Below are 13,416 nucleotides of genomic sequence, written 5' to 3'. Positions count from 1 at the left end.
TGCCAGATCACCTAATTTCCATATGAACAGGGGAATAATGGTTAGAAACTAACAGTCAAAAACTGATCCGGTATGCTGGATGGGAATCCGGTATGCCGGATCAGGGCAAAACTCAGTCAAAGCTGGATCCGGTATGTTGGATCCTTATCCAGCTTACTTAGGAGAGCTACTATGAGTGATTTCCTAAGATTCCCATTAATCCGGTATGCCGGATCAGGAACAGGTATGCTGGATTGGGCAATTTCAGTGAAAATACTTCAATTCCATTAAGGGTTAGGTTTGGGGTTTTCATACCTAAATAGTCACATGTCTAAGTGGTCAAAATACCTCCTAAGGACATTCTAAATGGATGTATGCGTGCGTGTGTGTGTGCATTACATCAATTTGTGACTTAAAATTACAAATACAAGATTACAAAAACTTCAACAATCTTCAATCTTCAATAGGCATCTTTAGTCTTCAAAGTTTGACTTGTTGTCTTCCATATCTTTGGAATCATCTTATATACACTCTTGTGTTTATTCTTGTGTATGCTCCCCCTCACTTGGTGCTATGCTCTTATCTAAACACTTTAAATAAATGTTAGTCCAAGAGGCTTTATTTGTTATCATCAAAACATGGCTTTGGAGTGTATAAGGTGTACTTCCCTAACATCAACTACGGGTCAAGTCGCCCCCAAAATATCGCCCTTAATTTTTTATTTTTTATTTTTAATGAAAGTGAACCACACATAACACACCCCAATCCCAAAAGGACTTTTAGGACCGTGGAATGGTTTGTGCCTAACAATTTCTATCAGCTTCACAACTAACGTCGTGTCAACCACAGGGGGTCAAGTTGTTAAAGAAAGTGCCATACTAGTAAGTTTTAATGAAAGTCCAATAGAGATACATGTTTGTTTCTCCAATGGGTTTTGCTAACCTCACAGACATTGTATGTTCACCAGTCACCACCATCCAACGAGGGCAAATCACATGGGATCTGATCCTCTGGACAAGAAGGGTAGCATGATTTCTTATGTATAGTTTCATGTTCAATAATTCATCATGATGTTGATTGTATAAATTATTTCTAATAATTGATGTCGAAAGCTTTATAGGTAACCATCGTGTCAACTACGGGTCAAGTTGCCCCCAAAATATCGCCCTTTAATTTTTTAATTTTATGAAAGTGAACCACACATACCATGCCCCAATCCCAAAAAGACTTTTAGGACCACGGAATGGTTTGTGCCTAGCAATTTCTGTCGGCTTCACAACTAACGCCGTATCAACTACGGGGGGTCAAGTTGCTAAAGAAAGTCCTAAGGTGTCGTATTGGTAAGTTATAATGGAACTCCAACAGAGATACATATCTGTTTCTCCAATGGGTTTTGCTAACCTCACAGCTGTTATGTGTTCACCAGTCACCACCACCCAACGAGGGCAAATCACATGAGATCTGATCCTCTGGACAAGAAGGGTAGCATGATCTCTAATGTATGATTTCATATTCAATAATTCATCATGATGTAGATTGCATAAATTATTTCTAATAATTGATGTCGAAAGCTTTACAAGTAAGCATCGTGTCAACTACGAGTCAAGTCGCCCCAAAATATCGCCCTTAAATTTTTACTTTTATTTTTTAATGAAAGTGGACCACTGATACCACACCCCAATCCCAAAAGGACTTTTAGGACCATAGAATGGTTTGTGGCTAGCAATTCTGTCAGCTTCACAACTAACGCCGTGTCAACTACGGGGGGGCCAGGTTGCTAAAGAAAGTCCTAAGATGTCGTACTAGTAAGTTTTAATGAAAGTCCAACAGAGAAACATGTTTGTTTCTCCAATAGGTTTTGCTAACCTCACAGACATTGTATGTTCACTAGTCACCACCACCCAATGAGGGCAAATCACATGGGATATTATCCTCTGGACAAGAAGGGTAGCAGGATAAAAATTATTTTTCCTAGCACGTGATTAGAAAATAAAGCTTGCTGATCCTGTGAGGTTAACATTATCTTTTCCATCTCCAAGTCCATTGCTTGGGTCTTCAAACTTCAAAGTAGGCTTGGCATGCCTTGTTTGTGACCTGTTACATGTAATGGCCCATTATATATATATTTTTTATTTACTAGCAATAAATCTGAATATCTGATCCTATAAATGTCATTTGGGAATCAAATAATAGGGTACTATCATAATCTAGTGACATTAATTACCTTACTTGTTCTAAGCTGAAATTTAACAAGTGATATGATGGATGTAGAATCTTCTACCACTAAGTAGTACCAATTAAAGTCACCATTTTCAAGTCATGATGGATAGATAACATCATGAATGGGTAATCTTAATTAGTCCAAATAGAAACCAAGAATTTATCAATCCCTTAAAATGAACCTCTATTTACCTAATAAACTCTCCTCTAGAGTCTTTTGTTTAATTTTCACACGTTATGGTCCCTCACCTAATCTTCTTATCTTTGTGGTTGGCAACTTCCTTCAAATGTCCATCAGCTTCACCTAATCTTCGTATGTTTGGCTGGTGATTCAGTGGTTGACTCGGGAGGGAGGGGTGTACGAAATGATTTTCGTACGTGAACCGGAGCCAAATTCGGTGATTCGATCAGAACAACTTGATCTTATTATAAATATTCATTTGACCGGTTCCAAAAATCGGTTAACCTTTTGGGACTGGTATGTGGTTTGTGTGATTACACTACACTTTGTTGTTGTTTCATCAAAAGGAAAAAAATATCCATTTGACCATTCTGTTGAAACGATAATAGCAATATTTCCATTATCTAGAACATAGACTGCAAGTCCCTTTAACTGAAAAACTCAAAACTTAAGGATATGGCACCTGGACAACTAGATTCTGTAATCAATATTCTATGTAACAAGTATTACATTAAGAGAAAAATAAACAACAAACAGATTCTCAAGGATGAATTAACTATTTTAGGACAAGGCATACAATAATCGAGATGAAAAGTGAATCAAAGGATTCGGATTGGTAGCAAACCCTAATACCATCCATTTTGGTTACGAAAAAAAATTCAATAGGGGGCGGGGGGGGGGGGGGAACTGAACGAAAGGGAGGGGAAATTTCTACAGTAAAGTTAAGGTGCACCTCCCTTTCTCAAAGGAAAAAAAAATTCAACGGCGACTCCTCTGATTTTGCCGGAGATGAAAAGCGAAAAAGAAAAGGAAAAAAAACAGGGTAAAGAGTGAGGGAGAGGCAGCAAATCCTAATACCTTCGTAGCAGTCGAGGGTGCTCCGGCAAAGGCAGAGGCAAGTGAGGGTGCTCCGTCTCGTGCTCTTGCACCGGCGTAGAGTGCTCCAAGAAACTTCGACGTCTCTCGCAAGATGGGGGCGACCGAGTGAGGAAGAGGGAAGAGAGATGTTCGCGAAAGAGGAAAAGAAGAGAGAGAAACGCGCGTTAGGGAAATAAGAGAGGGGTATTAGGTTTTGAATTTGGTTTTGAAAGTGACCGTTGGATAGGAATTATCCACGTGTCGACCAACCAGGGAAAACTGGAGGTGCAATGGGTGATCGTGTACTAGGGAGATAAAAATCCTTAATTCCCATTGCAACCAAACGAATTTCGGATTTCTCAAATAAAGTAAACTTTCACCTCTTTTCCCCCACTTTTACAAATATTTAGATTTTTTTTGGTAAAATTACAAATATTTAGATTACTTCTTAATGGTACATTTTCTCTATTATTTTTCTTTCACTTTTAAAAATCCATCTCTGGATTACATTTTTTTTTTTTTGGTAGAAATCTCTGGATTACATTTGATATGAACTAACAATGTATTGCATAATTATTAATTTCATATTATTTTTAATATCTATAGTAATCTCTAACATCCATACAAATACCCTCAATCATATGGTACATATTCTCACAAAGAGTTGGAAAAGTCATAAACCCCCACCCATTAATTAATGTCTTGAAACTCCCACCCTCTCACATACATGGCTTACACAGCCTTGAATGAAAACTTTCCCCTTATTTTATTGAGAGAATCAGAAGAAGAAAAATGTTTTATGGGAGAATCTGATAAATATAAATTAAATGGGAGACCAATCTCTCTGGGAGAGCGTGGCCCATGCGTGCGAAGTGGGACCAATGAGGGGGGGCACAGAGGAATCATTTCGCCCCCATTGTGTCTAGCGTGAGCAGTACACTTCCCAATAGAGAACTTTTCTTCAAATTAAATTTAGAGAAAAATAATTGACAAGACGATGAATTGGATGATGCAAAGACTCGGACAATACTTTCAAGGGAAGCAGTTTTCTGTATGGGAGTGTGGCCTACGCCAGCACTCCCATGTGCCTATCTCTCCTCCTTAAAACAAGGAGCAGAGGTGTCTTTTCACATGAGGAGGAGAGAGATAGGCTCATGGGAGTGTTGGTGTAGGCCACACTCCCTGACAGAGATTTTTTTCTCTTTTTCCATACTTTCAACCCAATATTCTCATACCATGTCCAGTAGTTGGAGTCTTTTGTTCAATGCCCACATGTTATGGTCCACACCGACTCATAGTTTTGTGCTTGGTAACTTCCACCAAACTTTCTACCAAAAAAAAAAAAAAAGACTTCCACTAAACTTTACCAAACAAAAGAAAAAACTTTTACCAAACTTTCAAAGGAAAATTATAAAATACATAGTGATAAACCCAAAATAGAGCTGACCAATCAGAGGCTGCCATGTGGTGGGACCAGAGATGAGCCATACCAAGGACAGGAGAAAACCAGGCATGGACCACCCTCAAGCCAACACCCCCCTTGGGAGAACACCCCTTGGGGGGAACACCCCTCGGGCGAGCTCCCCTGGGGCGAACATCCCTCAGGCGAGCTCCCTTGGGGTGAACACCCCTAGGGAGAATACCCCTTGGGGCGAACACCCCTTGGGCATGGACCCCCTTGGGCGACAACCCTTTGGCGTGGACCCCTAGGGCGAACACCCCTTTGGGCGTGGACCCATATATGCGTGGACGGGTGTAGACAACGATCGGGATACCACTGCCTCCTACTGCAGGACCCACACTACCTCCAGGACTCTAGGCCACCGCCTACCAGTCAACGTAGTCAGAACGGACTCATGCACCCGGAATCTATGTACAGTTTGTCCATCCAAGACACCAAGTCCATCATGATGCCACGTCTCTCGGGAAGACGACCTATCAAGAGTGAACCCTGCTATTCAGGGACTCTATCAACTATCAAGGACACCTCACATCAACTGGGACTCTCCACCTCGCCACCCCTGCTATAAAAGGAAAGGTACTCTAGCCCATCGATCATCTTGAATTCTGTTCACTCATCTGTTTGCTCAGAGAGATCTAACTTAGGCATCGAAGCGTCCTAAGCCAGAACCACACCGGTTCTCCTTCGTCACCTCGATCTTAGTCCTTTTGCAGGTAACGACACTCGAAGGGACCCAGACGATTTCTCGACGCAACACATAGTTAGATAACTGTTTCCAGGTGGGTGATGATTCCCTCTTTTCATGGGGACAGGGCTATCATTCCCCCTCTCCCCTTGTGTCTGGGTGTGGGCGGCACACTCCCCAAACAGAAAACAAATTATCGTTTTAATTTATACTTAAGAAATATATTTACAGGTGAAATATAAAAAGAAAACAAAAGAGTTTCATTAAAAGATAATATGTCAATTTTTTAAAACAAGGAAAAAAGAGACGTGGAAGATTATTTTAATAAATAGTTTCAATAGCAGGTAAAATTGCCGTTAGGTTACGATACATCAACAAAATTAACTTGTTGCGGATGTTGTAACTATATTTTTATTTTCATAATATTTTAGTTTTATTTTGATAATGTTTTATTTCGATATCACAAAAAATTTATTTTATTAAATGAGTTGAAAAAAAGTATTTTATTTGATAAATGGGAGGGGGGTTCGTTGTCCAACTACATGCCCTTGCATCAATATGGAGACCAATACGAACACAGGGGCATTCAACTGGTGTAGGATTTTTCATTTCACGAGGTGTGGGGTGATTGTTTCTCTCTTCCTGTATGAGGCACTGACTCCCCGTAGTCTGACAGCCTTTTCTTTTCCTTGATAAATATAGATCAAGTTTAGATAAAAACTTAGATAAAAAAATAAAAAATGAATTGAAAGATGCAAGGACTCCAAAGTCCAAATTAGTGTCGGCCCAAATCTCATCTGGGAAGACCCAAAGTCAATGGTCAAGTCTTTTGTCACTCACTCATATGTTTGTGTGAATACGTGGTTGGCAATTTCCATCAAATTTCCATGACAATACATTTCATTGGGATTTGATCCGAACTCATTTTCATCAGTTTCACAGCTGACCCCATCTGAACTATGGGTCAAATTGCCGTGTGAAGCACGGTGGTGATTCAGAACAACTTTCATCTTATAAATATCATTTGGGCTTCAAAGATCTGGTACATAATCAATCTATCTGAATTGAGTGTTATCTGATAAGGCCATGGGAGGTGTATCTGCTATTACATCTATTCATGATCAGTTTCTTCTTCTTCTGTTCTTGTTCCCGTTGCTGCTTTTGGATTTTCTATACCTTAAAAGCAATATTGTTGGAGCAGCTGGTCTCACTGTGAGCAGCAGCAGCTGCTGCATAGAGGGAGAGAGACAGGCACTGCTCGAGTTCAAAGCTGGTCTAAACGACACTACTTCAGGGCGGCTCTCTTCTTGGATCGGTGATGATTGCTGCACATGGAGAGGTGTGGTCTGCAACAATATGACCCGCCATGTCATCAAACTCGACCTTCGAAATCAACCTGTATACATTGAAAACATGATTGAAAACATGACAAGTGTTGATGAATATTACGACATTGATTGGGAAGCTGCCCACAAGTCTTCTTTGGGTGGAAAGATAAGTCCTTCATTGCTCAAATTGAAACACTTGAATTACTTGGACCTCAGCTTCAACTTTAATTTTCAAGGAACCCATATTCCAAAATTCCTCGGTTCACTTCACAACTTGAAGTATCTCAATCTCTCTCTTGCTTCATTCAGTGGAACAATTCCTCCTCAACTTGGAAACTTGTCAAGATTGCAATATCTTGATCTCCATTCTTCAGATTTAACCGTCAACAATCTTCAGTGGCTCTCTGGTCTATCTTCTTCTTTGAGGTACCTAAACATGGAATATGTGAGCTTTACAGGCAAGTCTTCAACTGATTGGATACAAGCTGTTACTATGCTTCCTTCTCTGTCAGAACTACACCTGTCGTACTGTCAACTTTCCAACATCCCTCTCTCAATTCCATATGTTGCAAATTTTACTTCTCTTCTAGTCCTCGAACTTGCTGGGAACAACTTTAACTCCTCAATTATTCCTCCCTGGATTTCCAATATTACAAGTCTTACTGTTCTAGACTTATCCTTTAATATGGACATTGGAGGAAGGATACCAAAAACTTTGGGCAATCTTTGCAATTTGAAACGGTTAGATCTATCAGAATGCAATAATATCAATGGCGGAATAACAGAATATGTGAATAGTTTGTCTATGTGCAATTCTAATAGCCGCTTGGAGACACTACATTTGGAGTACACCCAAGTTTCAGGTAAACTACTTACCACTTACTCCTTCTCCTGGAACGTACCTTGTTGGATCTTTTGTGGGTGCATACTACGACCTCTCTTAATTGAAACTTCTATTTCAGGTCCAATTCCTACATCTATTGGAAACTTGTCGTCCTTGATAGAATTGAGCCTCTCTTATAATACTCAACTTTCAGGTAAACTTCCACCTTCTCCCGGATCTCTCCAAATATTTTTCCACTTTTTTTTATTTTTTATTTTTGGGGGGTGCATGCTAGAACCTCTGTTAATTGAAGCTTCTATTTCAGGTCCAATTCCGGCAACTATCGGAAACTTGTCGTCCTTGAGAACATTATACCTCTCTAATACTCAAATCACAGGTCCTATTCCGTCTTCCATTGGAGGATTGTCATCCTTGAGAACATTATACCTCTCTAATACTCAAATCACAGGTCCTATTCCGTCTTCCATTGGAGGATTGTCATCCTTGAGAACATTAGACCTCTCTTGGACTCAAATCACAGGTCCTATTCCGATGTCCATTGGAGGATTGTCATCCTTGAGAACATTAAAGCTCTCTGGAACTCAAATCACAGGTCCTATTCCGATGTCCATTGGAGGATTGTCATCCTTGAGAACATTAAAGCTCTCTGGAACTCAAATCACAGGTCCTATCCCGATGTCCATTGGAGGATTGTCATCCTTAAGATATTTGGACCTTGCCTACAATCAAAAATTGGATGCAAATATTCCTGAATCGGTTGGGGAACTTTCAGAGTTGGTTGAATTGATGTTAACTGAGAGTTCTTTGAGGGGCGTTATTTCAGAAGCTCACTTTAAGAATCTCAAAAGTTTAAAAGTGTTAGACATCGGCTCTGAAGTTCCAAATAAGCCCTTGGTTTTTAAACCGAGCAGGGAGTGGATTCCAACTTTTAGTCTAGACCTTATCTATATGTCTGACCTACAAATGGGCCCCAATTTTCCTCCATGGCTTGCAACTCAAAAGAACCTCTCCAGTATAACTCTCAGAAACGTAGGAATTTCAGACACCATACCAGATAGCGTTTGGAATTTATGTGCTAGGCAGAGGATACATACTTTGGATCTCTCTCACAATCAAATCAGAGGGAAGGTACCAAATTCTTTTGAATTTTTCAATGCATATAAAGTTGATTTGAGTTTCAATCAAATCAATGGTTCTCTCCCCCTTTGGTCTAATGTCAGTTATCTACTTCTTGGGACAAATTTATTCACGGGACAAATTCCTCAGAATATTGGTGAAGTTTTAGGGTCTGGAGTAACCTCTTTAGATTTTTCTGGGAATTTTTTAACCGGGAGCATTCCTTCTTCTATATGTCAACTACCCAGTTTGACGTATCTTATTCTTTCAAATAATAGTTTAGGGGGACAACTCCCTAACTGTTGGAAGGACATGAATGATCTAGCAGTTCTAGATTTAGGTAACAACAATCTATCAGGCAAGATTCCTCAATCAATAGGTCATTTGTCATTATTGGAATATCTATTACTTAGTAGCAACAACTTTCATGGCAAGCTTCCTTCATCATTGCGAAAATGCACATCTTTACGGAGTCTTGACCTTAGCAGAAATGGATTCACTGGCAATATACCAACATGGATTGGAGAAAGTCTATCAGAATTGAGTATTATCAGCTTTCGTTCCAACTTTTTCACCGAAGAAATTCCTTCACAAATCTGTAACCTTTCTAAGCTTCACTTCTTGGACCTCTCACATAATAATCTATCAGGACTCATCCCACAATGTTTGGGCAGTTTGAGTTATCTAGAATCAAATGAGACAAGTCCTACAGGTCCTACAAATTACATAAGTTATTATGAGGAGCACATGATAGTAGTTACAAAAGGAAGAGAACTTGAATACAGCTCAACTCTTGACTTGGTGAACAGCATTGATCTTTCATACAATCATCTATCAGGAAAGATTCCAGACGGGATAACAAGGCTGGTCTTATTGGGTACCTTGAACTTATCAATGAATCATTTGACAGGAAAGATCCCGGAGAAGATTGGGGATTTGCAATATCTGGAAACCCTTGACCTTTCCAGAAACCAACTTTGTGGTGAGATTCCTCCAACCATATCTTCTTTAACTTTCTTGAGCCACTTGAACCTCTCACATAACAATTTATCTGGGAAAATTCCATTAAGTAACCAGATCCAGACCATCATTGATTGTGATGCATCATCATCCATTTATACTGGGAACTCCGGACTTTGTGGGTGGCCCCTACCTAATAATTGCCCAGGCACCAACATATCTCCTCCAGCATATGATGATGGCAACGGTGATGGAGATCATCAAAATGAAGAATGGATGGATATGCTATGGTTTTACATTGGCGGCATTATGGGCTTCATTGTGGGGTTTTGGGCTGTTTGGGGCACTTTATTTTTCAAGAAGTCTTGGAGGATTGCCTACTTTCGGTTTTTGTCATATTATATCGAATGAGGAGAATTGATCGATGTCTTATTACCTTCAGAGACAATAAATCAAAGGTACGTACAGTCCATATATCCTTTAATTAATGTGTGTATTTCCAATTTGATACATAAAAGAGTTTTTTTCTTTTCCCTCTCCCCTGTTCTTTTCTTTTTCTTTTTCTTTTCCTCAATCATAGGAATGTGTCTAGTAGAGGTTGTTGGCATATATCTGACTTAGCAGGAATGCTATATACGCCTTGGTTTATGTTGTAAGTTTTAATATTGAATCAACAAGATTGTGGTGGTACGTACAACTTATTTTACACAAATTTACTGAAAATGCCAAGATAATTAATTGTGTGATACAAAATATTAATGGGTCCCCAAATTTGAGACATGATGATGAAATATATGGTTGGTATCTTCTTCTCATTGAAAAATTCAGATTTATCCAGTTAATTAACATTTGATGTACGTGACAAAAATCAAAGTAACAGTACGGTACTTCGCTTCTTACTGTAAGACTTGCATCCCATTTTTTCCATTTCCCCAAATTGTAAGCTATTTGATGGGGAATAATGCCTTTATACAGCTCCAACAAGGAAACGACTCTTCACTACAAGAAAAAGCATCAATGACGGCATTTAACACGAGGGATATGGCGGCGTTGTTTAGAAATGTCGTCATAGAGGCATATTCGACGGCGTTTATTTTGAAAAGTCGTCATATATAGGCCAATAGACGGCGTTCCAACTAAAAGCCCTTTTATCTCACAATACAACGACGTTTAGAGCTGAATGCCATTAAATAATTGTAATCTGCGGCCTTTCTTAGAAAACGCTGCTGTTGGTGTGCATATTCAACGGCATTCTTGTTAAAATGCCGTAACAAGTTTATATACAACGGCATTTGCTAGAAAACGTCGGAATATATCCATTTTTATAGTCCGCTACCACGGCGTTTACCGCGGTGGTCAAGTATGAGTGCAATATAATGACATTTATTGTGAAACACCGCATAACATTTCCTTTCCCACCAAAACCCAAACTCTTCCCTTTCTTTCCTCCATTCTCTCGGTCAATACTCTCTATCTCTCTCATTCTCACTCCCGCTAACCGTCCCTTTATCATCTCAACTCTCAAATCTCTCACACTCTCTCAAATTTCTTTCAATCTTTCTCCCGCTGCAACCTCTGCGGAGGATTTAGGGCTTCAGAAGAAGCTTGGCACTCTCCCACTGCAACATCTGTGGAGGATTTGGGGCTTCAGAAGAAGCTTGTGCTAGAGAAGCTTGGCACTCTCCCGCTGCAACATCTGTGGAGGATTTGGGGCTTCAGAAGGTATGTTTGAGTCTCTGTCTCTCTCTCTTTGGATACACGACCAACCCTCGCCCATTGGAACCTCTGAGAAAGACCAAATCTAACTTGGGTTTGGGCGTGAAAGAATTAATGTTGATCAGTACTCTGCAACTTCTGTTTGAATTTTGTTTTTTTTCTATTTTTAATTGTTATGGATTACTATAACCACTTATAATAAGATTTCAAACTTGGAAGACCCCTAAGTGTTTCTCTTATTTAAATAATAGCATGCGTTGTGTAGGCTAAGAACTAGAATTGGACGGCATTGGTGTAGAAGATTTCCCTTCTGTCCAATTGAGATTTCTTTGGTACTAGAGCAGTTGGGAGATTTCTTCTTCTTTAGTTTATGTAATAATTAATCCAAGGCTCTATGGAATATTGTCAAAGTGTTGTTTATTAATCACATTTCTGGTTCTTTGAGTTTGGATTTCTCTTATATGTGGCATTTCATTTGAACAGCTGATAATTGAGGCCATTTCATAAGCTGGCCTATATTTTGACAGTCAATCTATACAGGTAAACCTTTTTTCTACAGCTTATCAAGTAGAGTTTGGAATTTACAATTAACCATGAGTTTAGTCTATCTCAGTTATTCATTTTTAGTGATTGTTTGGTTGTTATTCTTAGCCTTGAAGGAGCTATTAGTGCTATTGATTGAGCAACCAAAGCCATTGTTGAAGATTTACTATCTTAATGGCTTGTTATTTGATACTGAAGTCAATCTATAATCTGGTTTTTTTGAACCTTTTATCGATTCTTAGATTTGAGAATTCCTTATTCAAGTAGTAATCTTCAGATCCTAAGAATCTGACCATTGGATTAAGCCTGCTTTCTGATATTATATTGTCCCATCCAATTAGAGCCTTTGACAAGAATTTTGCCTGAATCTGATCCCTTGATTCTTTGTTGATAAAAATCTTTGGAAATCTGATTTTATTACTTATGTGTGATCATTTCACAAGCATATCTCCCACTGAATCTCACAGGTTTGAGAATAGCACTACATTAGAAGGGATTTTGATCTCGCTAATTTTGTCAATGATAAGATTATATGCTGTAAGGCCACCTCATCAAAAAGTTAAGTTGGAGTCTTAGTAGCTGTTTTCTATTTATTTTCTTATTTATTATTTTCTCTTATATTGAGCTAGAATAGGCTTGATGTTAGCAATCCAACTTATCTCCATCTTATCTCTATCTCTAGAGTCAATCTTTTAGTAAAATATGCTGCTATTTTTTATTAGGGACCGGTTTTCACATATGGTCGTGTATAAAATGTGATCAATACCTCAACCGTCGTATAGACACACAAGAATTGAGTATTCTTATCCAAGGGCTAAAGTGTTGACCATGTTCATACATGACCATGTATGAAACCTTTCAGCCATTTATTATTTTCTTTGGATAAGGCTATCTATCAATTTGGGTAATCTCTCTCTCTCTCTCTCTTATTTGGAAGATGGAAGTACATGGAGTATTGCCTCTCGTTTAGGCAATCTTCCAAGATTGATTACCGTGACACCCCTCCATGCACATCAATCTTGGGAACTATGTCCTCCTCATCTTATAATGTTGAACATGAATTTTAACTCTTTGGGATGCCCTGGGCCAGCTGGCTTTGGTGGCATTGTTAGGAAGGCTAAAAGGAAAATTGTATTTGTTCTGTATTGGGACTTTTGGTTTCTGTACCATATTATTAGATCTAGAACTTGAGATTTCAGATTTTCCATCAAAGTTGTTTCCTTTGCATTTTATAGATTATCAACTTCTCCGATTATCAAAATCATAGGATTTGGTGAGCCACCTAATAAGATTAGTTAAGATTACATGATTTCTCTATTTCATGTTCCTCTTTGCATTTCAATATTGATGCCTGACCAGTAGGAGTTACTTGAAAGATTTTCATTTATATAAGAGACTGATCAATGCTATCAGTGGATCGGTTGTGTGTGCCGTGATGCTTTAAACTTATTTGAGTTTAAGACTATCCTAACAATTTCAATTGCATTAAGTGACCCGTTTGATTCAAAGTGGCCACAGAGAAGT

The 13,416-nt window shown here is 38.9% G+C and overlaps 1 protein-coding gene across 1 annotated transcript; it reads left to right on the top strand.

The window, feature by feature from the left end:
- The first annotated feature begins 6,557 nt into the window (after positions 1-6,557).
- On the top strand, positions 6,558-10,053 carry LOC122668719 (receptor-like protein EIX1). Its single transcript, XM_043865255.1, has 4 exons — positions 6,558-6,729; positions 6,930-7,750; positions 7,862-7,933; positions 8,222-10,053. The coding sequence occupies exons 1-4, from the start codon at positions 6,704-6,706 to the stop codon at positions 10,042-10,044; spliced, it is 2,742 nt and encodes a 913-aa protein (XP_043721190.1). The 5' UTR covers positions 6,558-6,703; the 3' UTR covers positions 10,045-10,053.
- The last annotated feature ends 3,363 nt before the right edge of the window (positions 10,054-13,416 follow it).

Source organism: Telopea speciosissima, chromosome 7 (assembly GCF_018873765.1).
Source record: "Telopea speciosissima isolate NSW1024214 ecotype Mountain lineage chromosome 7, Tspe_v1, whole genome shotgun sequence".
Lineage (NCBI taxonomy): Eukaryota > Viridiplantae > Streptophyta > Magnoliopsida > Proteales > Proteaceae > Telopea > Telopea speciosissima.
This window is presented reverse-complemented; position numbering and strand designations above follow the sequence as displayed.

Coding starts and splice junctions, on each gene's coding strand:
- LOC122668719 (XM_043865255.1), top strand. CDS start 6,704: ATGATTGCTGCACATGGAGAGGTGTG. Junction 7,751..7,861: donor TTATAATACTCAACTTTCAG/GTAAACTTCCAC, acceptor CTTCTATTTCAG/GTCCAATTCCGGCAACTATC. Junction 7,934..8,221: donor CTCTAATACTCAAATCACAG/GTCCTATTCCGT, acceptor CTCAAATCACAG/GTCCTATCCCGATGTCCATT.